Raw genomic sequence first — 27,439 nt, forward strand, 5'->3', positions numbered from 1 at the left:
AGATGAGAGAAACGCAATAATTTGGGTACATACTGTACATGTATATCTGGTCCTAAATCTAAACAAAACAAAATTTAGTATACATGTATATGAATATAAACAAATGTATAATTTGTCAAAAATGTAGGCATTCTTAACCTGCATTTTACCTGTGTACATTTACACGTAAAATTGTAGATACTGGTACATGTACATCAAAAGTATTTATAGTCTCTTTGACATATCCTGATTGTCTTCATTTTTGGAGAAACTCTATTTTCTTTAAGCTTTTGACTTTAAAAAAACTGTATTCCTTAAGAAATTTGCTTTTATATTTAAATGATGGATGCAGTGTAACATGTATTTTTTATCTGAAAAAGTGTATTGCATGAAAATATATTTGAAATTAAGAATTTTAAAGTGTTTTTTTTCCCTGCTATATTCTAGGTGTTATGGCATCTGGATGTATTCAGGAGGAGTTTCCGTGAGATGCATGGCCATGCCTGTATGGGCACATCTTGTATCTTCTGTGCATTAAAGGTAAAATAATCATTTTGTCTAACTCCTATGTTTCTTTTTTTAAGACTAGACTTACAGGAAATCGAACCTTGATAATAAAATACATGTATTGTACAAATCATAGAAGCAGACTGGTTCAAGTTTGAATGAAAGTTGACAAAAACTAAGAACAAAATTTTTGAATGTTGTAATCACTGTAGATACATATTGGAATTTCAAATTGGCTGAATCGACAGTGTCACCATGGCATACAATTTAATAGGGCTAGTCTGCTCATCTGTGCTAGACAACTTTTGTTCCAATACACAAATTTGACTAGAATTTCATTTCATTTTTTCTTCAAAATCCACGACACAGGAATATATTTTCTTTTTAGCTATCCACAATATATTTTGAGAAGTGCCCCAAGGGAGAAGGTGTTTTAGGAGAAAAACGGAAACGAATGATATTTTTGTACATACTGTAACAAATGGGAGAGTTGTCCATGTATACATAAAAATCCACTGACCAAACTGCCAATTTGAGATTGCATAGCTTTAGGGATTTCAGATTTCAAACGCTCATAACTTCTTATTATCAGTCTGATACTCTGATTCATTTTAAACTTCAGCCATTGTATTTCTCTTATTTTTCTGCTTTTATACAAATGTTGGATTGCCCTTTATTTCATCTTTTATTTTGTTCTTGAATAGGGAAGAGTTTCAGTTACATTGTGTATTGGTGGTACAGTCAAACCTGCTTTTAATAGCATTAGCAACCACCTGTACATAAAGACCACCTGCCCATAAAGACCACTTTTTAATCTCCCTGGGGTGGTCTTTATAGACAGGTTCACTGTTTATGATCTTATTGATTCATACTGTAGCAATCAAATCTTGAGAGCATTTTTAAAAAGAAATCCAAACATTTAGTTGTAGATAATGTAGGACAAGATGAAATATTCACATGCTCACAGGACACAAGAAAATGGATCTTTTCAATTCAATTCAATTCATACTTATTTCATTTCAAACAGAAAGATAAACAAAGGCATTACAGATATTTTTCCAGAAAGTATGAAAAAGTATATGTGCATATTCATTAATTTTATCTTGATAAGTATACAGATACCGGTACACTGTACACATATCGGTAAATAATTAATTAAAAGAAATTATTAAAAGAAATTTTTAATTTCTGAGGAAATGGGGGGATCCACTAAAAAGCAGTGCTTGTAGTTTGTGGATCCATCCTCATCTTTATAGGCAAGTGGTCTTTATGTACAGGTTAATTTAGTACATGTATGCTTCAATGAGAAACACTATTCAAGGAAACAGGAAATGTGATCTTATGTAGGCAGGTGGTCTTCACATACAGGTTGTTGCTTAAACAGGTTTCACTGTTTTATGATATTTGTAAGGTGAGACAAAATTAAAAAGGCATGTACATACTCTCGGTCATGCACCTGTAATAATTTCCTGCTCTTCCTTCGAGGTGTTTCACAAAGACTAAGATCAACTTTAAATTGGACTCAACTATGGCAGGCCATTCACGTTGCTGGTTGCTCTCTCCATCGGTCTCTCAATTATGATCTTTAGATAATATTTTTTCCTTCAATAATGAACTATCAAAAAATGAAATTTGGTAGATTTGTGACCATGATTGGTACGTCCCTTGAGAAACCAATGCCAGTAAATGATGAGAGAAAATAGTGGCATGAACGGCCCGCAATAGTTAAGTCCAACTTAAAGTCGATTTTAGTCTTTGTGAAACACTCCCCTGATATCATAATGTTATCTCAGTAAGGTTTCGTATTCTCTATGTCATTGTCTGTTCAGAGCCAGAAGGGCATAAACACAGTGTCAAAGTATATAGTTAACGCCCTTCTGGCTCCAAACAGGTACATGTACATGTATATGCCTTCATTTAATTCTTATATCTGTGTGATTGTTTGAATAGACCATTTTTAATTTTGATTTGAAACCCTGTTCTGAAACTACAATGATACTTTTGAAAGCATTCATGCAGACTAATACATACTGTGCCTCAGCATTCTGTGCTGTATAAACAAAGAATTGTTTTCTTTTCATTGGGAGAAAAAAAAACAGTCCAAGTTGTCTCCAGAAACATGTACAGTACAAGTACTACAATGAGAACGCAGGAGTTTTCAGTTTCCGTACATTTTGCACAAGTCATGTACAAATACACTGTACATGGGTATGATGATGGTGTTCAATATCTGCAAAGTGCAAGCATAAAATAGTAGCCTCCATAATATAAAAATGTAGGCTATATTGTATTTCCAACTTACTTTCACTGATTTGAGGAAACCAATGAAATATAACATTTCACTTTGTTGTGCATGTATATAATTTTTTTATTAAAAAAAAAAAAATTTGATTTTCAATCACATGACATATACATGTACATGTATATGTAGGAGATGTTGCTTTTTCGATCATAATTTTGCCCCTGAACCGTTTCAGTAGGATAGCCGTTTCAAAAGTTTTGAAAAGAATGTGGAAATGCTGTTCTAAGATGGCAATTTTATTTTCCATGATCTTTATTCAATTATACATTCAAAATAAATTATATTCCACTTGAATATGTGAATTACTGTATACAAAATGATTATAATACAGAAATGGATATAAGTGAATGAATTTTAGGCACTGATGCTTTAGTCAGCATTTATACATGAATCAGTGTATTGCAATAGAAATGTATCTAGTCAAACTGTTTAAAGCCCCACTGTACTACTTGTAGCTACTTGCTCCCTCTATATACATGTAGAAAACAATGCCTAAGCTGTGCCCGTTGGTCATCCATGATCCTCTTTTCTTATGTTAATTGAGAGCTGAGTTGATTAGATAGCCACCTGTCAGTGACCACGCTGGGTGGTCTAATCCCTCCTGGCCAAATTAGTACATACAGGCTTTAACCCATAGCCTACTGGAACCGGGTGGTCCCCGTATTAAGCCTATGGCAGTGAGAGAATTCGGTAATGAGTGGGTTAATTTCTTTTCTTTAGGCGTTATTCATCCAGCTACAGCACAGTGAAGAGACTGCATTACCGGCTGATGCTCTGAGAAAAGCTCTTGCTACTGCTTTCAAGGATCAGCTACGTTTTCAACTGGGATGCATGGATGATGCAGCAGAATGCTTTGTAAGTATAGTGGCTCTGGATGGGGTGGGGTAGGGGTAGGGTAGGGGCGTCAGCTCAGCTTCCAATTAGGATGTTTGGATGATGCAGGAGAGTGCTGTGTAGGTATAGGGGCAAGGGGTGGGGCAGGGGTGGGGCAGGGGTGGGGCAGGGGTGGGGCAGGAGTAGATTTTGGGGTTGCATCAGCTACGAGTCCCACTGGGATGTACATGTGTTTTGTAAGTATAGTGGCAAGGTGTGGGGCAAGGGGGGAATAGGGGGAGGGGGGCATCAGCTAAGCTTTCAACTCGGACATATTAACAATGTTGCTGAGTGCTAATTGTGGTTTAATGGCTGGGATGGGGGCGGGGCAAGGGTGGGGCAGGGGTGGGTGCATCCGCTACAAATCCAGCTATTCCAACTAGGATGTATTGATGCTGCAGAATGGTTTTATATTGGAAAGCATAATGTACTGTATATTGCTTTGTAAGTATAATGACTGGGGGAGGGGAGGGGATATACATTTGTATCTTTGCTTTGATGGTGAGTTTTCTTGACAGATATCTCTCTCTTCACAGTGATGACATCAAGTTGTTTGAAACAAATCCTAAAATATATTGTGCATCAATAACTTAAACCTCATTCAGGTATGTCACGGTACATAGCGTTTTTAAAATGTTTATGTAATGATGTCTTTATACGCTTTACTTTTCAGTATCTAAACACACAGAACTCAGCAAATATGCAGAGGTTCTTTGTTGGATTTACATCAGTTTACACATTTGAGAAAAAACACCTCAGTTTACTGTTCATATCTAAAGAAGACTTCAGAGTGTCTGGGCATATGAAGTCACAATTTTTGTTATTTATTCTTGTCATCATTACAATTATTATAATTTTCTTCCCTAGCTTACATCAGAAAACACTTTTGAAATCCTTCAAATAATTCATGTATGTAAAAACGTCTTTATTGTTCTGTTTTCTTTGAAGGAAAACATTCTGGTGCGGATCCACTTTCATCTAGCCCATAACATCAAGGAGGACCTATGTGATGCGAAACATTGCATCCCTCACCGCAAGTTTGCTATGACACTTATTGAACATGTGAGTATTCATATTGCCAGTTCCTTTGGCACTTACATTCAAACCTGTCTTAGTGGCCACCTCATAAATGCCACCTGGCTGTAGTGGCCATCTAGATTGCCCTCCTGTAGTAGATGAAAGGTGTGTTGTAGAACCTGCCTAGAAAGGCCATCTGTGTACAATAGCCAACCTACCAGTTTTCTGTGGGTGGCCTTAACAGACAGGTTTGACTGTAGTATTGTATTTGTGTAGATTAGGCCTCCATAAGCAATATAACATGCAATTTATTGTAAAAGTTGTCAACAACAAAAAATAGGTATTACTTTTACTATTTAATCCACTCATTAACTCAGAGAGTGAAGTGAAAACCAGTTAGAAAAAGATAAGGAGTGTGAAAATTAAAAGAATGAGAGAGAGAGAAAACAGTAATAATATGTTATTCTCATTTCACGCATCTTCATGTACAGTAAAGCTTGAAATAAAGCAATATTCTGTCTGTCTGTGAACAGAAAATTCTATCAGTTGTAAGATATTGACTTTGATGGGGCACATTCTTAGCGAAATACACTAAAGCAGGACTGCACTACTTGTAGCTACTTGCGCCCTCTATATAGCCAACAATGCCTAAGTGGTACTCGTTGATATTGTTGATGGTCCCCTTTTTAAAATGTTCATTGAGAGCTGATTTGATGAGATACCCACCTGCCAGTGACCATGCAGGGAGGTCTAATCCCTCCTGGCCAAACTAGTGCAGATGGGCTTTAAATGTTAACAACTTCACATTTCTCTTCCTTACAGAGTATTTGCAAATGTGGTGCTACATCAGAACCTTTTCCATTCACCCAGATGGTCCATTATGTATCCAGCACGACCCTGTGGTAAGTGATGACACTCTCTTTCTCTCTCCTTTTCTCTCTCTTTCTCTAACTCTATCTCTTTCTCAACTTCTCTCTCTTTCTCTCTCCTTTTCTCTCTCCTTTTCTCTCTCCTTTTCTCTCTCCTTTTCTCTCTCCTTTTCTCTCTCTTTCTCTTTCCCTCTCTCTCTCTCTTTTTATCTTTCCCTTTCCCTTTCTCCTTCTTTTTCTCTTTCTCTCTCTCCTTTTCTCTCTCTCTTTCTCTTTCTCCTCTTTTTCTTTCTCTTTCTCTTTTTCTTTCTCTTTCTCTTTCTCCTTCTCCTCTTTCTCGTTCTCGTTCTCGTTCTCTTTCTCTTTCTCTCTCTCTCCCTCTCTCCATATCTTTCTACATGTATCTAGATAAACATCTCCTGTTTTTGAGACAAACTATGGTATAATACATGTACAATTTCTAGAGTTTACAACATCATCATCATCATCATCATCTTTTTTAATATTCTTCATCATCATCATCATTGTTTACATTGTAATCAAGAATAAGGTTTAGGTCATTATTGACAGACAAGATTCAGATTCAAATTATTTATTGATCCATATTTCAAAAACATCAGAAAATCAACTTGTTCAAAATGTTCATAACAAACAATGGACTCCTTGACATTATAATTAAAAAACAGATCATTTAAACATTACTAGTCAAATAAGGCTGCAAAGAAGACAAAGAGAGCATTAGAGAGAGAGAGAGAGCACGGGAGAGAGAGAGAGAGAGAGGACAAGAGAGAGAGAGAAAGAGAGAGAGAGAGTGAGAAAGAGAGAGAAAGAGAGGGGGAGAGGACAAGATAGAGAGAGAGAGAGAGAGAGAGCAGTATAGAGAGAGAGAGAGAGATAGAGAGAGAAAGAAACACATTAATAATAATAATAATATGACAAATTTATATAGCGCTTGTGACAAAAGTTTTAAAGCGCTGTACATGTACACAAATCAAAATTACTTCAAACAAAAAATCAATGTTACTAATGGAATTAACATTACTCAAATTACCAAGAAAACAAAATATTACTAACATAACTTAACAAATTATCATTACTTAAATTAACAAGAAGATAAAATATTTCTAACATAACTTAACAAATTAACATTACTTAAATTACCAAGAAGATCAAGCATTACTAACATTAACACATTATATCTGTAAGAGCAATAATTTGAAAAGACATAATGAAGGCATGGTAATATTTATTCGAACTTATTTTAGAGTTATTTGGGTTGCTTTTGGAATAGATGAGTTTTTAGATTCTTTTTTGAAAATGTCAATGGTGGGTGAGTCCTGGATATGGGCGGGGAGAGTGTTCCAAAGAGTGGGGGCACAGACTGAAGGCCCTGTCACCATAGCGGTTGTGGGTGCGAGGACCAAGTGCGAGCTGGGGTCTGGATGATGGTCTAAGGTTCATGCCGGTAGTCTGTTTGGGTGAGATCAGTTCAATCAGGTATGATGGTGCGCGATGATGGATGATGTTGAACGTGAGGAGAAGGATCTTGAATTGGATACGTTGGGGAATTAAGAGCCAATGTAGGGTGCGGATGACTGGAGTGATGTGGTCGTGCTTTCTAGTGCGAGTGATGAGACGTGCAGCGGTGTTCTGTATGTGCTGAAGTGGGGCCGATGAGAAGCAGGTAAGTTGATTAATAATGAGTTACAATAGTCTACATGGGAAGTTACCATTGCACTGGAAAGGAGGTATAAATACAAAGAGATGAATGGGAGAACAGAAGGTGTTTCACAAAGACTAAGATCGACTTTAGGTTGGACTTAACTATGGCAGGTCAATCATGCCACTATTTTCTCTCACCATTTACTGGCATTGGTATTTCAAGGGACTTACAAATGATGGTCGCAAATCTACAAAATTTACATTTTGTGATAATTCATTATTAAAGGAAAAAGAATTATCTAAAGATCATAATAGTGAGAGCAACCAGTGGCATAAATGGCCTGCCACAGTTACGTCCGATTTAAAGTTGATCTTAGTCTTTGTGAAACATTCCCCTGGAGAATGGGAACAAATAATAATTTTCTCTTTGTTTGATACAGTACTGAAGCTAGCAGGATGAGGAAGGACAGAATCTGGCCAAACACCGATCATTTTGGAGTCCTTCTGAGGAAAGCAGGTGCTATCGGCGATGTCAGGAAATGTCCTGTAAGTAGTTCTGGGGGTGTTTCACAAAGAATCTTTTCAATGACAAATGACAAAAAACAGTGACAAATCTGCTGATAACCAATCAGAAGCAAGGATTTCAGTAGCTTATAACAACTGTCATTTGTCACTGATGACCAGTTTTGTGAAACAGGGCTCAGGGGAGATCCAACCCTGAAAGCAAACAACTCTAAAAGAAAGCAGAAAAATCAGAGAAGCCTAGGCCTACTGGTGAAAGTTTGAACAAAATTCGACAAACAATAAGAAATTCACACATTTTTGAAAGTTGGAATCACTATAAGTATGGGCTCTCCAAATTGGCTGAATCAGTAATGTCAACTGTGATGTAGTGCTGGGCAACTTTCCCATCTGTTCAAACACACAAAATGACTAAAATGTTTTGTTTTTTTCTTTAATATGTATGACTCGGATTGTCTTTCCTGTTTAGAGTACCTGTAATAATACACTCTCCATAATATATATTTGAGTACCGGTAGTGCCCAAAGTGTGAAGGCAAGTGTGAAGGCACTTGGGAGAAAAACAGAAATTAGTGATATTTTTGGACACGACAAACTGGAGGGTTATCCTCGACTATATCACAATCCACTGACCAAATTGCCAATTTGAGATTCGTATAGATGTAGTGATCTCATATTTTAAGCATTCACAACTTTCTTGTTATTGGTCTGTTTCTCTGATTTTCCAGCTTTCGTTAAAATAACTCATTACAAAGGTTGGATTGCCCTTTAGGGCTGGTTAAGATATTTTCAGTTTTAAGTCTTTGGGTACCATGATCTCAAAACTGCATGTTTCCTGATGTGCTCGGTTTACCACTCAAAACAGGATAAACAAAGATGTATTACAGTCACAGATACATCTTTTTAGTAACTTATAATATTGTTCTGTTCCCATCATGTTTATTGATTTGATTTAATTTGATTTAATTTGATCTTTTATTGCAAAAACTTGTTTCACATACAGATATAGATATAACAGTGTAGAGTGTACGTAGACACTTTTTGGTTAAAAGAACTAAAAAACTAGCATAATGCTAATGTAGGTTAGTTGAAATTGAAATTGAATTGAAATTGTTAGTCCCATCAAAATATACATAGTTATTTGACATTTGAACTTTTTTTATGATGTATAATTTGATATTAAAAATAGAAAATATTTACAGAGAAATGTTCCATTTTAATAAAAATTGTTTTCTTCATCTTGTTTTGACAGAGTTCATGTGGCAAGAATATCCACATCAGGAGAATACTCATGAACTGTCCCGATGTCGGTGAGTAAAACCTGATTTCTTTTCTGATTAGATGATTGCAAAATCTTTGATAACATGATTCTAAAGTTATTGATAATTATAATTATAAAGTTAATTACGTAGATCCACATCACGAGAATCAGGAGAATACTCATTAATTGTCCCAATGTTGATTAAATATTTTTCTAAAGTTATTGATAATAATGATTTTAAAGTGGTATAGCGCTTAATAATAATTATGATAAGGTGGATTGTCCCAATGTCGGTGAGTACAGCCTGATTATTTTTTTTATGATTGAATTATTTTAGTGTTGTCTTTGATAACATGATTCTAAAGTTATTGATAATAATAATCATTAGATTAAGTATAGCGCTTACTAGTTACACTGGCAATAAGAGTAGGGGGAAATCCTGGTGAAGTGGTCCACCTGCACACTCCCATCAGTTATACCAAGAAGAGAGACGCAAGGGTTACAATGATTCAGTTCACTTTCGCCCCCAGGCACAGGTGACACCAAACACTTAATAATAATAATAAGAAGAATAATAAGAAGAATAATGATGATGATGGTGGTAATGATGATGAAGAAGAAGAAGATGATGATGATGATGATGATGATGGTGGTGGTGGTGGTGGTGGTGGTGGTGGTGGTGGTGGTGGTGATGATGATGATGATGATGATGATGATGATGATGATGATGATGATGATGGTGACGATGGTGATGATGATGATGATGGTGATGATGATGATGATGATGATGATGATGAAGAAGATGATGATGATGATGATGATGATGATGATGACAACGACGACGATGATGATGATTATAATAACTCTATTTCCCCTGTTTTCTTGCTACAGTGAGTATTGGACTGATCTGGGATTCTGACAAGCCTGATATTGATCATATAACAGATGTCATCTGTAATCTGGGTACAACTATTCAACTCAGAGAGGTAAACCTGTTACCCATACACTTTATATCACTTCTCTTTCTTCTTCTTCTTCACCTTCTTCTTCTTCTTCTTCTTCTTCACCTTCTACATCTTTTTCTTCTTCTTGTTCTTTTTCTTTTTCTTCTGTTTCTTCTTCTTGTGTAGAAAAACAAGGTAGATGACCTAAAGACCATCTTACATCTACTCTTCAATCCCCATCATATTTTTGTAGACTTCCTTTTTTGTAATCTGTTGATCAAAAAATAGAACATGGACAGATGAACAGTGACTTTCCTCTTCATTATTGATTTGAATTGATTGATTGATTTATTTCTGTTTGATTTTTCTTTTTCTTTCGCAGTTTTACAAATATATAACAAACAAAACATCGCAAATTTTGCACATGACAAAAGAATATATGTAGAATAAAGTGAGGCTGGCTGTAACTAATCGAAAACATCAAACAGGAGGGTTGACAAAGTAAAGCTTGATAGCATGACTAACCTCAATGGATACATAATAATACAAACATGGAGGAAAAAAATAATGGTGAATAGGAGAGAAGGAAAAAGAAGAAAGAGGGGGTGTACATCCAAATTTACAGATGTATGTGGTAGTTGGATTTCAATTTGATATACAGTATGAAGATAAAACGAAGATGGACATTTGAATATTGAGTGGCAAACTTGGGATATATTTTAGAATGAGAAGACTCACAAGGTTTCTGGACAATGTGAATAAGAATGTAAGATCAGCGAGCTGATTTTAAACCTGGGCCTGCGAGTCGGAGCCTTGAAATGTTTGTATACAAAACAGTGTATAGTCAGTATTCCCATTCTTATTCCCATTCAGCTCTTTGACGACACTGTGGACGATAGGGCCAAGGCTAACAGCCTGTTCCTGGTCGGTCTTGTGACCTACTACGGCCGGCATTACACCACATTCTTCTACAACACCAACCTGAGATACTGGGTATACTTTGATGATGCTGTAGTCAAACAGGTGAGTACCTTGGAACTGGTAAATATCGAGGGATCAGTGACACAAAGAAGCAACTCCATTTTGGCCATTTTGAGAAAAAGTGGTTTATGTGTCACTGAGCACTTGGGCCTTAAGGAGTTAAGTCTATGTTTCACTAGCCATTGCCTTCTATGGGGTGTTGGTTGGAGTTAAGTCTTTGTGTTTCCTGGAAAGCCCACATTTTGCTGAACATTTTGATATCAAATACTCATTTTGGCCAAATATGGAGTTACGTCTTTGTGTGACTGAACCCTCGATATCCTCTATTTGGAGCCAGAAGGGAGTTAGATCTTTGTAGAATGATATGAGTTAATGGCCTTCTGGCTCCAAATAGACGATATTATACCCATGTAGACCTGGGGAGTGTTTCATAAAGACTTAGATCAATTTTAAGTTGGATATAACTATGGCAGGCCATTCATGCCACTGTTTGCTCTCACCGTTTGCTCGTATTGGTACATATCATGGTCACATATGTACAGAATTTATATTTTTTGATAATTCATTATTGAAGGAAGAAAAATGTATCTAATGCTCATATTAGTGAGAGCAAATAGTGGCATGAACGGCCTGTCATAGTTAGGTCCAACTTAAGTTGATCTTAGTCTTTGTGAAACACTCCCCTGGAATCAGTAATGCCATCTATTTGGAGCCAGAAGGGAGTTATCTCTGTGTAAAATGATACGAACTAATGTCCTTCTGGCTCCGAACAGACAATAGTATACCCATGTAGCACTGGTGGTTTATAATAGGGACTTTTAGATTCTGCACGACGAGAACGTTGACTGCCCTTTTAAGGCAATGTGACGTCCTTTTAAGGCACTGGCAGTGACGTCACATTGCCTTAAAAGGGCAGTCCACGTTCTCGTCGTGCAGAATCTAAAAGTCCCTATTGCAGTTTGGTCTAGAACCAGTTCATCTACTATCCATGGTATAATAATCATTTTTATCATGAATGATAATAATCATCAAATGATTATTAGAACTTGTTGATGGTAGACGAATGGGCATTAGTCAAACTGGGAGTTGAAATATTAAGACTATTATCCCAATTAGCCATTAGACCCAAAGATAATTAGACAAAATGATTATTAGAACTTATGGATGGTAGACAAAATAGGCATTAGACAAACTGGGAATTAGACTAACTGGTTATTAGACTAAATGACTATTGGCCTAATCGGCCATTAGACCAAAAGATAAGTAGACTAAATAATTATTAAACCATGTGGATAGTAGACAGGTTGGGTAGTGTAGACCAAATGGGAATAGAATAATTGGGTAGTAAACGATCTGGAACCCGTTTCACAAAGCCTTTTTTCAATGACAAATGACAGATATCAGTGACAAATCTGCTGATAACCAATCAGAAGCAAAGATTTCAGTAGCTTATAACAACAACTGTCATATGTCACTGATGACAAGTTTTGTGAAACCAAATGGCTATTCACCGCCTGCTTAGAGGCTTGACAATCAGAAAGGAATAGACCAGTTCACGGTTAGCAACATGTCCCAAATGACCCCAAGTATCCACAGATCGTCAAAACATGGAGAGGTCCCACTTTGTACATTTCGATATTGCATCATTTGGTTTGCCTGTAGATATATGGCTGGGAAAATAGCGTCTGGTATTTTGTTAATAGCAGATGTTTCAAGGTTGAAATCACAGATACTGAATATATATATTCATCTCACAGCATATGACATATTCTAAATCAATAGGTATGAAAATGTGTCAAGCTCTGTACATGCTCTTGTTCTGTTGGAGGGGCGCCATTTAATACAAATTCTGTGGCTTATATATTGTAATATGCTGCAAACTCCTGGGTAAGTATTTAGTAATTGTTTTAAACAACAGACTGAGTATATGCAGTTGACTTAAAGTTCATATCCAGTTTATTCACTGAGGCGTCTTTTATTTAATAGTTGGTCTAATTTAGTCAAGGCACAATGGAGTCTACCGATCACTGACTTTCGCGCCATGATGACATTCCCTCCCTCCACTTCTTGTCTTGAGCATCCTCCTTATTTAGACCAACCTTACTGCTTTCTTTCTTCAACATATCTTTGCCTGAAATCTACGGTCTTCCTTTCCCTCCTATGCCATCCACTTTGTCTTCCAGATCCCACGTTCTTTTCACAGGTTGATCACCTTCCCTTCTCATCACATGATTAGACATATTTGGTAATTTGCAGTTTTATCTTTTCTTTGAATAGGTTGGTCATAACTGGTCTGATGTCGTGGATAGATGTCGGAGAGGTCATTTTCAGCCTCTGTTACTTCTGTACGCATACCCTGATGGCAAAGCAGTGTCAACGGTCACAGCCCCCAAGCGCATAACTATGCTCAAAGGATATGACAAAGATGACAAGGAAAATGGTCAGTATCCTATTACTTACAAGTACTACTTGCTATATTATATAATCTAGTGAAACATTTTGTCATTATTGTTTTCCAAATGAAAGAAAACTATTAAGAAGGAAGGAAAATCAATACTCTTATTTAGTGCCATTGATATTTGTCAAGTATAAAATACAGTAAAACCTGCTTTTGTGACCACCTGTCTATAATGACCACATATCCTGTTTATCTTGAATAGTGATTGTCATTGAAACCTGTACTATAATAGGCTTTTCCTATTTATAGTTTGAAATATCCATGCTGGTACTTTTGTTCTTTAATGTTTCATAATTTTAATTTTGAAATGAACACAGTTCTCCTGTGAAGCTTTCACAATTCAGTAATATTAGTACACTCTTCTTTAGACATTAATTTATTGTTTAGTTTTTTTCAATTCGCTTGTCGTAATTTAAATAATTGATTTGGTCATAAGTACCAAGTGGTCTGTAAACTCAGCATGCGATGTTAAAAATATTTATGCATGGGTATCTAGTCGTTCGTAAAGTAGGCAACTTGGCGATCACTACATAACACTGAGCCAACGGGTATTACGTTCCCGTACAGATGTACGCATAAAGGTACACCAGTATGCACAGGAGCGTAATACCTGTTGGCTCAGTGTGCTGCCCTCTATGTACCCAAGCATGAGCAACTTTAAGCAATGGGTGAAACACACTGTGAAATCGTTGGCCTAAAAATGTTTCCATTTTCTATCATTTCAGGAGGACCACTTGTCCACCCAAACAAACCTGAGGAATCACTATTACTCAAGGTCCTCACCGAACCAGAAGAACCCATCCCAATCCATCATTACCATGGTAACAGTAACAGTAGCACCATGAGTGGACAGAGTGCAAGCTCCAATGATTCCCAGAATACCTTGGTCTATCAGCCAGTGGGGACAGTCCCTGAGTTCCAGGCAACGTCGGAGATCAGGACGCCTCCAAAGGGTGAATCCTCCAGGGACAGCAGGAGAAACGAAGCCAATTGGACGATCGGTAATGACGGGTCTGTCGCAAATGCAACCAGGGCTAGTTGGATTCCAAATTCCATTGTCGAGATAGGGCATGATGCCCTGAACTATGTGCCTATGAAGAAGCCTGGTGAAGGAAGCTATGCCATCTCTCAGTTTGCTCTACAAGGACACGATGAAGCTGCGGACAGAGGAACTGGTTCCAAGACAATGCCTAGAGTCCAGAATGGAGGGAACCAGACCGAGAGACCTTCATCTGCTAAGGATTTATCGTACGGTCAGAGGATCCAGCCGATGTCACCACAGCAGAGTCGAAGACCATCTTCAGCACAGTCTAAGATCAGTAGGCAATCGGTTAGACAAGTTTCCTCTTCTGTTGTGAGTACAAATGATTCAGCCTCACAAAGGACAGATACCGGCTCTCAGGGAGGAGCAATGTACAATGCCAAGACAGGAATGATCACTGGGCATAAGGAAGCACAGTCTCCTCAACACGTGCCTCAACCTAGCCTCACCTTTGAGCCTTACGGTAACTTTGCAACCGAAGTTGAACGTGAACCTATAGCACAGAGAAACAGGCAACTGAACATCAAACCTCTGCAGGAATTCAGTGTAAGACAGGGACCTCAAGACGCGGCTATGAACCCAACTAATGTTCTAGCTTCAAATCAACAACCCCCAAAGACAAATGTGGTCAGACAAGGATCTTGGAATAATGGTTCTAGTGGACAACACTCCGGAGACCTAATCCAGAGAACTTCCTCTGTGCAAAGAGCAAGTTCATTGACTATCAAACCTCTTGACAGATATCAAGATTCCCATAGTAGTAACCCTGATTTGAAATCTGATGCGAATCACTCAACAGGACTGAATTCAAATACAAGCTATACAAGTTCCAATGGTGGACAGTTTCCCAAGTATTCAAGTGTGCCGGACCTGCAGCGGCAGATGAATCCTCATGATGATATACCTGGAAAACAGTTTTCAAGGACAAACCCTCCTGCAGGAGGATCAAGGTCATTGAAGCGTTCCCCCTCATTAGATCAGCCTGTATCTGCTGGAGGTATACTAGATACGGCAATCCGTAATCGTGAACCAACTGCAACACAGAATCAGAATCAACAGCGTGATGGACGTCACATACCACTGATGCGATCATCATCTGTTACTCAAAATCCTGAAGATAAGCAAGCCAGGGCAAAGTACAACATACAGAATAAGTTCCTGACCCTACCAGGAAAGAAACAGGCTAATCAGTTCAGACCGAGTAGTAAGCAGAGTTTGATGAGTAGCAGCGGTGGGATAGGGTACAGTTCTGCTCCACAAAGAGACATGACGTACCATCAGTCGTCCAGCACTGAGAACAGCTCACAAGGGACATCTCACCATGAAGGACTCACTATGAGACAAACACCCGAGGTGCACGTCAGCAAGGGTTTAGACATTGATTCCATCGCGAGCAGGGACTCTGGTTACAGGAGTCGAGACAGATCAAGCGCAAGCTCTGGAAGTGTCTATTCTCTGGACGGACATGCTTCTGATGTTCCACCACCAAGTGTAACAGCTTCAGTTTCCAGTAATTCCCATGATAAAGATATCTCTAAGTATGGACACGTGCACCAGGTCTTTGATAAGAATCAGCCATCACCCATGCATCATCAGACAAGTTACGGAGGCGATGCTCAAAGACCACAAACGCCTACGAGACAACCTGGTCAGCAGTTCACACCTTCAGCAGCAGACAAATCAGACCGAAGAACTCAAGGATCTGAGGATGTAGTCATTGAATTCATGCAAGGTGTTGAAGAACAGTTACTCTCGTCCAAGAAGGCTGAAGAGGAAGGGGATTTGGCAATAGCACTTGGTCTCTGCACAGCCGCAGCTTGTAAGTCTACCCCCCCTTCATTACCCATTCTGTTATGAAGTATCATTATGAATATGATGCAGTGAAACTAATATAATTTATAATAAAACTTCATGGTTTCTGTCAAACAGATAACTAGGAAAACTGCAATAATAGTGTATATGATGCATTACCTATTCACTATGAATATGATTGAAAATTGAGTGAGAAGTTTGAATTTTAAAATGAGAAGAATAGATCTTGAACTATTTGAAAAAGCTTTCAGAAACCTGTAATAAAGAAATTTGTATCTCCAATACACTATAATTGTCTGAGAGATGAATAAATATCAGCAGTACCCAAAATTGCATGCACTTTGCAATTTAAGTTTTACATAGTGAAAGTAAACCTTGAACCCTATTCAAGCTGTATTCACTGGGGTATCATAGCACCAGTACGGTGGTACATGACGTACCACTGTACATTTTCCTCAAAAAAGATGTGTACAGCAAGCATGATTTCATGCAAATTAAAGGAATAAAGGATGTACTTATTTTCCTTGTAACATTCCAGGTATCAAACAGCAGTTACTATTGTAACAAAACATACTTGTAAAAATTACTTTATATTTTCAACCACAATGACGTTCCAGTAGGTTGTACATGTATCATCCTTTATCTATACTTGTTCATTTGTCCTTTTTCTGATATCATATGTATTTTTCTTTTGCTTAATAAAATAATGATGAACATAATCAAAATGGGCACAAAGTTAAACATAATATTTTTTCTCTTCATGATAAAATGTGAAAGTTTGTTGGATTTGTAGGACTGTGGGTGACACCTGGTTTGTGAGTGAAGTCCCACTAATGTCCTTTGGCAAGACATTAATCTACATTTGCCACTCTCCACCCAGGTGAAGTAAATGGGTACTGATGCAAAGGAATTCCTTGAATGATGTGAGCACCAAAATCGGTAGCCTAGCAGAGTCTTAAGCACCTTGCATGAAGGATATATGGGCTATACCGTGCGTCCCCCAAAAAACTATACACTTTCGAAATGGCTGCCGAATAAAAAATATTTGATTCTGGGGGAAAAGTTGTATATGTATGGAAAGCTCATAAACTCAACTTTCATTTGACACCAAAAAGTCCGAAAAAAATTCATACTTGGGTGAGCACTGCTCACTTTTGTAAAGGGTATGAAAATTAGGTTGTGAGAAAAGAAAATGCTAGAATCGTCAGCAAACAAAAGAAAAGACAGGGTTGTTGAAGACATGTTAAAATCATTAATATAAACAATAAAAAGTAACGGACCTAAAATAGAACCTTGAGGCACGCCATATTCAATGGTCTTTATAGAAGAATGTGCATCGTCTATGAGAACGTATTGGTTTCTATTATTATTATTATCATTATAAAAATATCAAATTTTATTACTATTACTATTTCACTACCATTTCTCTTCTCACCTGTAGCGACGTTAAAGATTGCGTTGCGCCAAGATGGCTTGAAAGACCAGACCAAGCTCTTCCTGCAGACCAAATACAATACGACCGTGCTGAAATCACGAGGGTTACATCGTCGATTGACCTTACTTAGAAGATCAGAAGGGGACAGAAACATCCACAACAAGCTCACTCCACCTGCACCTCCAAAGCCAGACTATTCAAGGTAGAATGAAAGACTAGTCACTGGGGTTTGTGAAAAGTTAGTCACATAACTAGCTCCAAGTAACAGTATTGGGTGCGATAGGCAGTTGAAGTTCATGGGTCACATTACACGTAAAGAAGGCCTAGAGAATCTTGCTTTGACAGGGGAAATTATGGAAAGGAGGAGTAGGGGAAGGAGGATACTTTGGATGGACAGTCTGCAGAAATTGTTGGAAGAGAGAGGAGTGAAAAAACTGGGAGTGGTACTAATACAGAAGGTTAGGAGCCGAGGGTTGTGAAACAGCATGATCGCCAAAGTAAATTGATATGGCACTTAGAGAGAGAGAGAGAGAGAGAGAGAAAGTAGAAATGACCGTTCAGAAAACTATACTAATCTGCAAAGTATTTTTTCTTTAAACAGGAGCTTTTTGAAGTACCATTCCTTGTAATGATTTTTTTTTTGTGTGTGATTGAAACAGAGGCCAACCAATTGTGAGGAGAGATAGCAGGGAAGAAATACAGCGACAAGAGCAGGACTCGATGCAGCAGATAGCGCTCTTGAAGAAGCGAGTGGAAGACCTATCATCGGTACAGGACACCAGCAGACTGTATGGACAGAAGAGTTCTACCGAACAGACAGATTCGTCAAGGAGCGGCTATCAACCTCGGCAGTATCAGAGCGTCCCATCATCACCTTCCCTGCAGCGGACTAGAACAGGTGGCAATCAGACCATACAGTATGGATCAGCTACCAGTATGACATCAGGCGCTCCAGTGGGACATGGACACAGTCGGGTCCAGCATGACCCTTCTAATGGACAGGGACGGGTAACCCAAGGACACGGTGTACCTCAGGGATCCTCCTTGGGACCATCAGGACACCAAACCTCTGCTCCTCCTGTGCATAAAGACTGGACCCAATCACAGGTTGGCTATACGTCGGGTTACGCTACCGTGGGGCGGAGTTCCACGCCCCTTGGTTTCACGTCCACATCACGCCCGGCAGAGGTCAGCAGCTCACGGTACCGATCGCAAACCCCCACCCCGTACCTGGGATCAACGAAACCCTCGTCGGGCTACGCTGGACATCACATCCACACAACAGGGAACCGTAATAACAATGCTATCACCCAACAGAACGGGAGAGACTCAGCCAGAGTGTACCAGAACACGGCAAGTGAGACACAACAGAGGAACTATAACCAAGATTGGGTCCAAAGGGAACAACCAAGACATGGTAAGGATACTGCCTTTTCTCTTTGATTTCACTTTCAGAAAAATAAAGCTTTGCATCATCAATTTACCCCTTAAAGCCATTTCATCAAGTATACACATTTACTAACGTGTATATGTAACTAGTTTTCACTAATTTAAAACCAAATTTCAGGAAAAATCTTTTGTCAAATTTATTCACTGGTATTTGGGAATTTTTCTTTCTAAAGTCTCGGGAGAACACTGCCTGCTATAAATGTTATAGTGTTGATAATTTTTAATGGGTATACAATCAAGTTTCTTAAGTATCAATTTTTGATGCATGTTTGAGAGGAGACGTTCAACCCCTAACCATTTCTCTCAATGTAATATCTGTATTTTCAAGATATGGAATGTTTTGAATACTTGTTCAAGAATTTATCTGTCACTGTTGAATATCTGGTGTTAAGGCTGAAATTAGCTCTTATCATGGCGGTACATCGCAGTACATGAAAAAAAGGAATTCCTAAAGCAGAACGGTGAACTTATTGGGTATAACAGTCCAAATAGATGCCCTTGAACTTATTGGGTATAACAGTCCAAATAGATGCCTTTGAATGCCAAATGTCATTTGCGATATTCTAGCAAAAATTTCATTCAATATATTTTTCTTGAAGGAAACATATGAAGTGATATTTTATAATGAAAAGAATAGGATATTAAGAGATAACATCCCAATTTTCTAAATTTCATCGTAACATTCATGGACCATCATGCTAACCATTCATTCGCTATGGACTCAGATACCAGGTAAACTCAAGCTCACACTGCATGTACACTGCATGACTCTAACACATCTTTTTGTTGTGAATACTTAATATTGTCTGTTTGGAGCCTGAAGGCCGTTAAAGGGATAGTTGAGTTCTGTTGCAGAGGGCGCTATACAAAATATTTTTTGGTGAGATAATGAAAAACTGACTATTAAATTTGAAAGAACATACAATTAAAATGACAAAATCATCTTTGTTTGATCAAAATCGGTTCAGAGATGGCTGAAATATCCATAAATATAACGATTTCTAATACCGGTACTTGTGTACCACCACAAATATTAGATCATTTGAACCAGCCGTTGAAAAAACAAAATAGCGCCATTTACGTTGTATTTCAGCCAATGCCGATGTTGGCTTTTTTGTTGGCTTCTTTGTGTTGGTTATATTACACACAATCAGCCGGCCCATGTACTGTTATTATTAATTAATTAATTAATTAACGGTCACCATATTTTGGGGAAAGTGGAGCTGAATTGGTATGATGGTATTGGCTAAATTTCACACATTTTGGGGTCTAAAATTACCTTTTTCGCAATTTTAGGTCCCAAAAGGACACTAGAAATGTCATAGATGAGAAAAGGAGCAATAAGCATGCACTTTGAAGGCATTTGTGATGTGAAAACAGAACTCAACTATCCCTTTAACTCATACTGTTTAACTCAGAGTAAATGCCCTTTTGGCTCCAAACAGATGATGTCACCATTAACTTGGACAGATCTAATTCATCGCATGAACTCGATGTTTGTGGATTGGGACAGTTGACAATTATTGTCCATGGATTATTATAATATATGTTTGTGAGTCCATTAGTAATATGCACTGCACACAGGTTAAAGGTAAAGACCAGTTATGGTCATGCGATTGCATTGTGAAAGAAACGTTGTGGAATCGATCAGAAAAGGTTGATCATCTAGCATCTGCAAAGTTCTGGAATCATCAAAATGATAAGAAATTTGGCCCATTCTTCATAAAGTTACAAGCACTATACACAGAAAGATGTATATGGGACTACCCTATATCTCTCACAGTCCATGAGAGAAACAAATTTACCAAATATATGAATTAGTAGGCGGTTTCCCGGCCAATTTTTTATCATCATGTATTAGTCAAAACATATTCTTTCACATGATTGGTAATGAGAGCTTCCATTTCATTTTTTGAAATTGGGGCATTTCCAATACTGGTCTTTACCTTTAAGTCACAGTAGGATAATGAAAAAGACTTGTTGAGTTCATAGTTTGTCTCATTGTGACTTAACCAAGTGCAGTACATATCACTAATGCACTAATGCACTAATAAAGTTAAAAACATATATTATTTGTTTTATATGATGGGTCCACAGTGTGAGTAAAAAGTCGAGAAATTGACCAAAAAACCTGATCAAAAAGCCAAGTAGCGCACTATCATGGAGGCCGTTATTTGCTTTATTAGATGACGCTGGGGGGGGGGGGGGGGGGGGGTGTTAAATTGAAATGTATTTTAATCAAAATATTCTTTTAGACAGAAACTGGTCATAGCTTCAAGCACATGGGTGTTATTTCATTCATGTTCAGAAAACACTTACGGTAATTCCACAGTGGTATGAAATTTGAATGGTAGAATGTTTTTTACTTTTACATATGTACATCCACAGTTAAGACATACTGCTACTCTATGCTGTGCTTGTGGAATAATGTTATTAAATTTTGAAATTTACCATGATAATGTGATTCAATCGTTATAATATACACTAGTAATCCATTTGATTGTTTCTTGTACAGTTGTGAGTTGTGTGATTTTTTTGTATCAAGTTCAGTAGTGTTGTAATTCTACAAATGCACTTCATGTATTTTATTTGTTAATCATTTATGGTTTCATGGGTTATGTATGTAGATTTGTGTTTTTTGTGTTACATTTCAATGGAAGTTTATACTCTAATCAAAGAGTATCTCGTTGCTCTAATAGACCAGTTCGTAGTTACCATATGACCGTAATATCCATAGATCTTTTACACATGGAGTAGTCCCACTTTGTGCATGGTAGAATAATCGCTGCCAAAGTCATGGAGGTGCTCCATGAATACCTTTTTATTTGCCCTCTTGAGAAGAATACTTCCACCTGTGTTCTATAGAATGTACCACTTGTGAATAAATGAATAATCATTGCATAATTTTATGAGCACGTACACGTATCCAGTATTCGTCTCGGTTGAATTTCAAAATTTTGGTACAAACAACCTGTATCTACCTATGCGGGTATTTGAATTTGAATTTATTAACAACATAACACAATGTTATAAATGTATTCAAGTGGGTAACAAAATTACAACAATTAAACAGTTGATGTCATATACATATCCATGTACATGAGTTGCAAAGAAAAAGAAAAAAATATCCATAGTTGAACCATATGTACAAATTGAATTAATCATTTATCGTGTCATATCAAACCTGTGAATTAGCCATAACTTAATAATACGTAGAGATTTGGTTGGATTCCCTAAAGATACTTAAAAGTGTGGCTCATGGAATTGAAATTCACATTAAAAACTTTAAATGTTGTTAAAGGGAGAACCAAAAGTTAAACTACGAACTGGCTTATTATGTGATCAGTGCATACTAACTTCTTTTCCGATGTCATTCTAACAAGCACTTTTTTCTTTGGTGTGTTTTTCTTTGATATCACCGTACACATACTAACTGGGACCACAGGATTGGGAAAACTTACGATGTCTGTAAGTATTGTAGTCTACATCAAACTCTTCTCATTTCATGTAGCTTCTACTCTCTCTAATCAAGTTCAAGTTTATTTATTTTCCACATACAGGTAGTTAATAAATAAACACTGTAGACTCTTTGCCCACTCATTTGATAGTTTGTGTTCTAAAGGAAACTGACGCCAGGCTGATAAGAACGCGCACTGTGGTATGAGTTTAAGCAAAAATTGTCTGCTTGCCAATTCTTGGTGAAAAGGAGGGTGATTTAGGCAATAAAATGTCTTTAAACAGGCAAAGTATGATATTAATTGAAAAAAAAGAGACATTAATCCGAAAAAATAATATGCACTTAATAATCCCAGAATGTTTCTGGCCATTTCGTCATTCCTAATTATGAACGACAATGAGATTGTAGGATCCTTAGTTGTAGGACAAATACAAGGACATTCCTGCAATGATGTCAAATGCGTCATCAAGCCACGTGACCTTATTTACATTTTTTTGAGGGGTGTAGCTTAGCAAGCATGAGATCTGTGAAAAATGGATGGTTATTATCATTTTTGGGTCAATATAGAGATTTTCTGAAAAATGTTAGGCTGGAATGTTTATAAGTAGAGGTGTATTAATGTTTTAAAGGTAATACAAAGTTTTGGGAAATTTTGAATATAGGCAGAATTTGGATGCTCCAGTGGATGTACAATGTATTACGAGCACTAAAAAATTTAACCCCTGAAACATTTTTACTTTCGAGAAAAATGGAATATAAAAATGTACCGGTGCTCCCGGTAAATGTTGATAAATTTCAAATAGCGCTTACGGCCATACAATGGTAGCTGCAACCATGAAAATCTCAGAATATGTAGTTGTGATATGTCATTACCAAAAACATTGTTTTATGGCTTAATTAATATCTTGACCTTGAGAGGGAGCTATACAACATGAAGAGTTTATTATTTAAAATTTCATAACTTAAGACTCGATTTCAACCGCGACAATGATCACTGAATATTGTAGAATCGCATATGCTTCCAATATGTTCATTTGAAGCAAATTCATGACCCCATACCAAAACTTTGTATTACCTTTAAAAGGCTAAGTTAGTTGGGTTAGAGCCTTAGAGGGGACCTTTAAAGTCGATCTTGGTCTTTGTGAAACACCCCCCAGATACATGAGAAAGGGAAAGAATTTTTGCAGAGACTTCATCCATTTTTGTTGCATGACCCCTTCGCGTTAAATGCGAAGAAATAGGAATTTTCAAAAGGAAAATAAGGTCTGATATCCTTAAATTCATTAATAAAATCATTATTTTTTGGTCGAAAATGGCAATTTTTTTTTACAACTCTTCAGCTAAGTTCTTACCCGCTCTTTTTTTCTCCAGATGAGAAATGTTGTTATACAAGTTTTATTAATTTTTTTAAGAATTTGTTATAATCCTTAAATTGGCAACACATTGAAAGATTCAAAATCATTGTTTTTTCGGTCAAAAATTGCAATTTTTTTCTCTAACTCTTCAGCAAAGTTCCTACCCGTTCTTTTTTTCCTCAGACATCAAACGTTATCATATAAGTTTAATTATTATTATTTTATTTGTTATAATGACAAGTTTTTATATTTTCGGTTTGTCCCCAGGATACCACGACGTTCATCAAGTATAACAGTGCTGTACCCAAGCAGAGAGGTGTAAATGGATCCAGTGCATACCCCGAGCGTGACAATGGAGACAATCTCATTGACCTGTTATAACTACATGTATAAGACTATTCTCACTACGTGTATAAGACCATTCTCACTACATGTATAAGACCATTCTCACTACATGTATAAGACTATTCTCACTACATGTATAAGACCATTCTCACTACATGTATAAGACCATTCTCACTACATGTATAAGACTATTCTCACTACATGTATAAGACAATTCTCACTACATGTATAAGACCATTCTCACTACATGTATAACACTATTCTCACTACATGTATAAGACTATCCTCACTACATGTATAAGACTATTCTCACTACATGTATAAGACTATTCTCACAAGTCATCATGGTTATTTGTAATAACAATACATAAAGCATTTTCAAGTTATAACAGTTATTCAGATTTATACACATTAACTTAGCAATGAGCTGTTACATTCACCTGTAGAATTTGGCTTTTGACAAGGGTGACTTGAAGAATTTGCTATTGGGGGAGAGGGGGGATGTTTTTTATCCGACGTCAATGAAAGGGAGCTCCAGATCGGGATGGTTTGGGGGTAGAGTCGAGTAGGGGTAGCAGTCTTTGTTGGTCTGGACAGTGTTGTAGTTCAAGGGCGGGTTTTGCCGAGTTGTCTAAATGTCTCAAATAATGAATAATGAATAATTTTGAAATTATTCATTGTTGTAGATTGATGATTGACTTGCAGGGAAGAAAATCCAATCCTAATACATATTTGCAGTGAGAGAAAGCAAAAGAATCTCCTGACTAATATAATTTTTTTTTAATATGGAAACTAAAATCATTGTAAAAATATGAAATCCATTGTGCTTTAAAGGAATGAATGGAAGACGGAGTAATGGCAATACTTGGTATCCAATAGTGTTCCCAAGCTACCAGGTACTAAGTATCACAAATATGAATATAGAGCCTTAAAACATATTGCATAGTTGTAGTTTAAATATTTGAAAAATACCAATGTTACACATCTTTGTTGTGTAAATAATTTACGTAAATGGTGAAAAAAATTGTAAATAGTGAGTGTATTCAGAGCTTGTATAGCACTATTTACTATAAAAGTTTGGAAAGTGTACAGAGAAATATGTGTGCAACTCTTATTTTTGTATAAAGAAGTTTACGAGTGAATGTATGTATATACTATGGTTAGTTCATGTCAAAATTTATCAAAACAAATGATTAATATAAGAAACAGTGTATATGGAAGAAGAAATATTTATCTTTTGTATTAAAGAAGAAACACCAAAGGGCAGTCTAAAATGAATATGAGAATGAGGGATTTAACAAGAATATCGAAAAGAAATTGACATCAAAGTGGCATTTAACTAGCTTGATGCTAAGGCATACAAGCAGCGAAGTTTGGGCATTTTAAGTCAATTTCTATGATAACTCTCTGACTATTATGAAGGACATAAGCATGAGAGAACTTGCTGGTTTTGATGGAAAGCTGGAGTTGTACCAAAATAGAATTGTATTCAAAGGATTGATATTCATCCTGGACTAGCCCTTTGCTTTGTCTTGTATATTGTCTGTTTGGAACCAGAAAGGAGCTACACAAAGAAAATTCACTAAAGAAAAACACGGAACAATTTGCTGAGAAATCATATAGATATCATGGAAAGGCGTAAAATGCAAATTTTCAAGACCCTCCTTAGACCCCCGAACGCCCCCGAACGTAAGTCAAACACACAAGCGTAGCAAGCTCTGAATTGTGACGTCACACACTGGACGAACAGCTCAGTGCCATGTAGCAGTATGCAGCTAGCCAGCCGTGTCCCGTATGTGACGTCACAAATATTGATGCTCTACAAAGGACCGCTGAAGGCAGAAAATCTGGATCTCCGAGTCAAAACTAACATTTTTGAGAGTTGATTACTGCGGGCCCCAAACATATTGAAGAGAAGAGTCGTTTCCCCTTCGCAATGATATGAGTTTTGCATCAATAAGGGAGTTTACAGATAACACATGGTACGAATGACCCCAAATATCCACAGATCTTTTACACATGGAGAAGTTCCACTTTGAGCATCTTAGAATAATAACTGCCAAAGTTCTAGATGTGCTTCATGAATACCTTTTGTTTGCCCTCTTGAAAAGAATACTTCCACTTGCGTATTCATTGTACCGCTGGTGCATAAATGAATAATGTTACATAACTTTCATGAGCGCATATCCAGTATTCATCTCTGTGGGTTTTACCTTTTTGGTACAAATGACCTTTATCTGCTCATGCTCAGACTGCAATTGTAAACTGGCTTATTCAAAACACTTTTGATTCTTCATGTGGCTACTTTAAACACAGAGTTAACACCCTTTAGGCTCCAAAAAGATGATATTTATATTTTTTGCCAACATTTTGTTTATACATGTACATTATTACAAATTGGATTAGTCTACAGAAGTCTGCCCTTTGTATGAATTCTCACAGCTTATTATGTAAAATATATTCACCATGCATGGCAGATTTTATGTGCAGTGTAGCCATATGCATGGTCCTTGTGTGTTCTGCATAAATTCCTTTCTGAAAGTGCTGCCTTTTATCATGTTTTGATTAAGTAGAATGAAATACTGCAGCATCTTGCCTTGTGTTTTGTGTTGATAGCATTTAAATTTTAACTTACAATGAATCAGTGAAGGTACTTAAAAAATGGTACTTCTCTCCCTTATTTACTATCATTGGTTTACACCATTCATAAAGCTTGTCTATCTGATCATAGGAAAGATCATATTAATATCTCTATAAGTTAGAGGAACTTTTTTTTTTTGCCTAACAATATTGTGGATGAAACTTAAAGGCTTTTGCTGTGCAGTGATGAATTTTTGGACATTTTAATCGTGTTACAAGTTCTTCATTAATTTGGCAGTGGGATATGCAAAGTTTGCATAGTTCAAAGAACAATTTAATTATACTGAGTGTTGTATTATCTGAAGTTGTATTCAAGGTACTTAAATTATGAAACAGTATTTTTATTTGTAAAAGTAGAGACATTTGGCATTCAAATGTATCTTGTTTTCATGTTTATTAAGGTCATGTTTTTTCTTCACCTCTCAAAAGAGAATATGAAAACCTTTCATCAAGATTTGGTATAACAATTAATATCAACCTCCTAGCTCAAAATTTATTTAAAGTTATGTGATGTCCCAGTACTAGATAAT

At 37.0% G+C, this 27,439-nt stretch overlaps 1 protein-coding gene across 4 annotated transcripts in view; it reads left to right on the forward strand.

Moving 5' to 3' along the window:
- Nucleotides 1-25,828, forward strand: part of LOC575657 — a 43,289-nt gene extending 17,461 nt beyond the window's left edge. Inside the window, exons 3-17 of one of the 4 annotated variants that reach the window (XM_030979501.1) lie at nt 427-519; nt 3,509-3,643; nt 4,610-4,723; nt 5,501-5,580; nt 7,650-7,755; nt 8,983-9,040; nt 9,883-9,977; nt 10,809-10,958; nt 13,194-13,356; nt 14,100-16,235; nt 17,670-17,865; nt 18,323-19,080; nt 19,838-19,844; nt 22,558-22,580; nt 24,192-24,276. In XM_030979501.1, coding sequence (XP_030835361.1) covers nt 427-519; nt 3,509-3,643; nt 4,610-4,723; nt 5,501-5,580; nt 7,650-7,755; nt 8,983-9,040; nt 9,883-9,977; nt 10,809-10,958; nt 13,194-13,356; nt 14,100-16,235; nt 17,670-17,865; nt 18,323-19,080; nt 19,838-19,844; nt 22,558-22,580; nt 24,192-24,193 — 4,116 coding nt within the window. In that variant the 3' untranslated portion in view covers nt 24,194-24,276. Of the gene's footprint in view, nt 1-426; nt 520-3,508; nt 3,644-4,609; nt 4,724-5,500; nt 5,581-7,649; nt 7,756-8,982; nt 9,041-9,882; nt 9,978-10,808; nt 10,959-13,193; nt 13,357-14,099; nt 16,236-17,669; nt 17,866-18,322; nt 19,081-19,837; nt 19,845-22,557; nt 22,581-24,191 lie in introns of all 4 variants that reach the window. The other 3 variants (XM_030979499.1, XM_030979500.1, XM_030979502.1) reach the window with 3 other exon arrangements.
- Nucleotides 25,829-27,439: the final 1,611 nt, after the last annotated feature.

Source organism: Strongylocentrotus purpuratus, unplaced genomic scaffold (genome assembly GCF_000002235.5).
Source record: "Strongylocentrotus purpuratus isolate Spur 01 unplaced genomic scaffold, Spur_5.0 spur5_scaffold_10, whole genome shotgun sequence".
Taxonomy (NCBI): domain Eukaryota; kingdom Metazoa; phylum Echinodermata; class Echinoidea; order Camarodonta; family Strongylocentrotidae; genus Strongylocentrotus; species Strongylocentrotus purpuratus.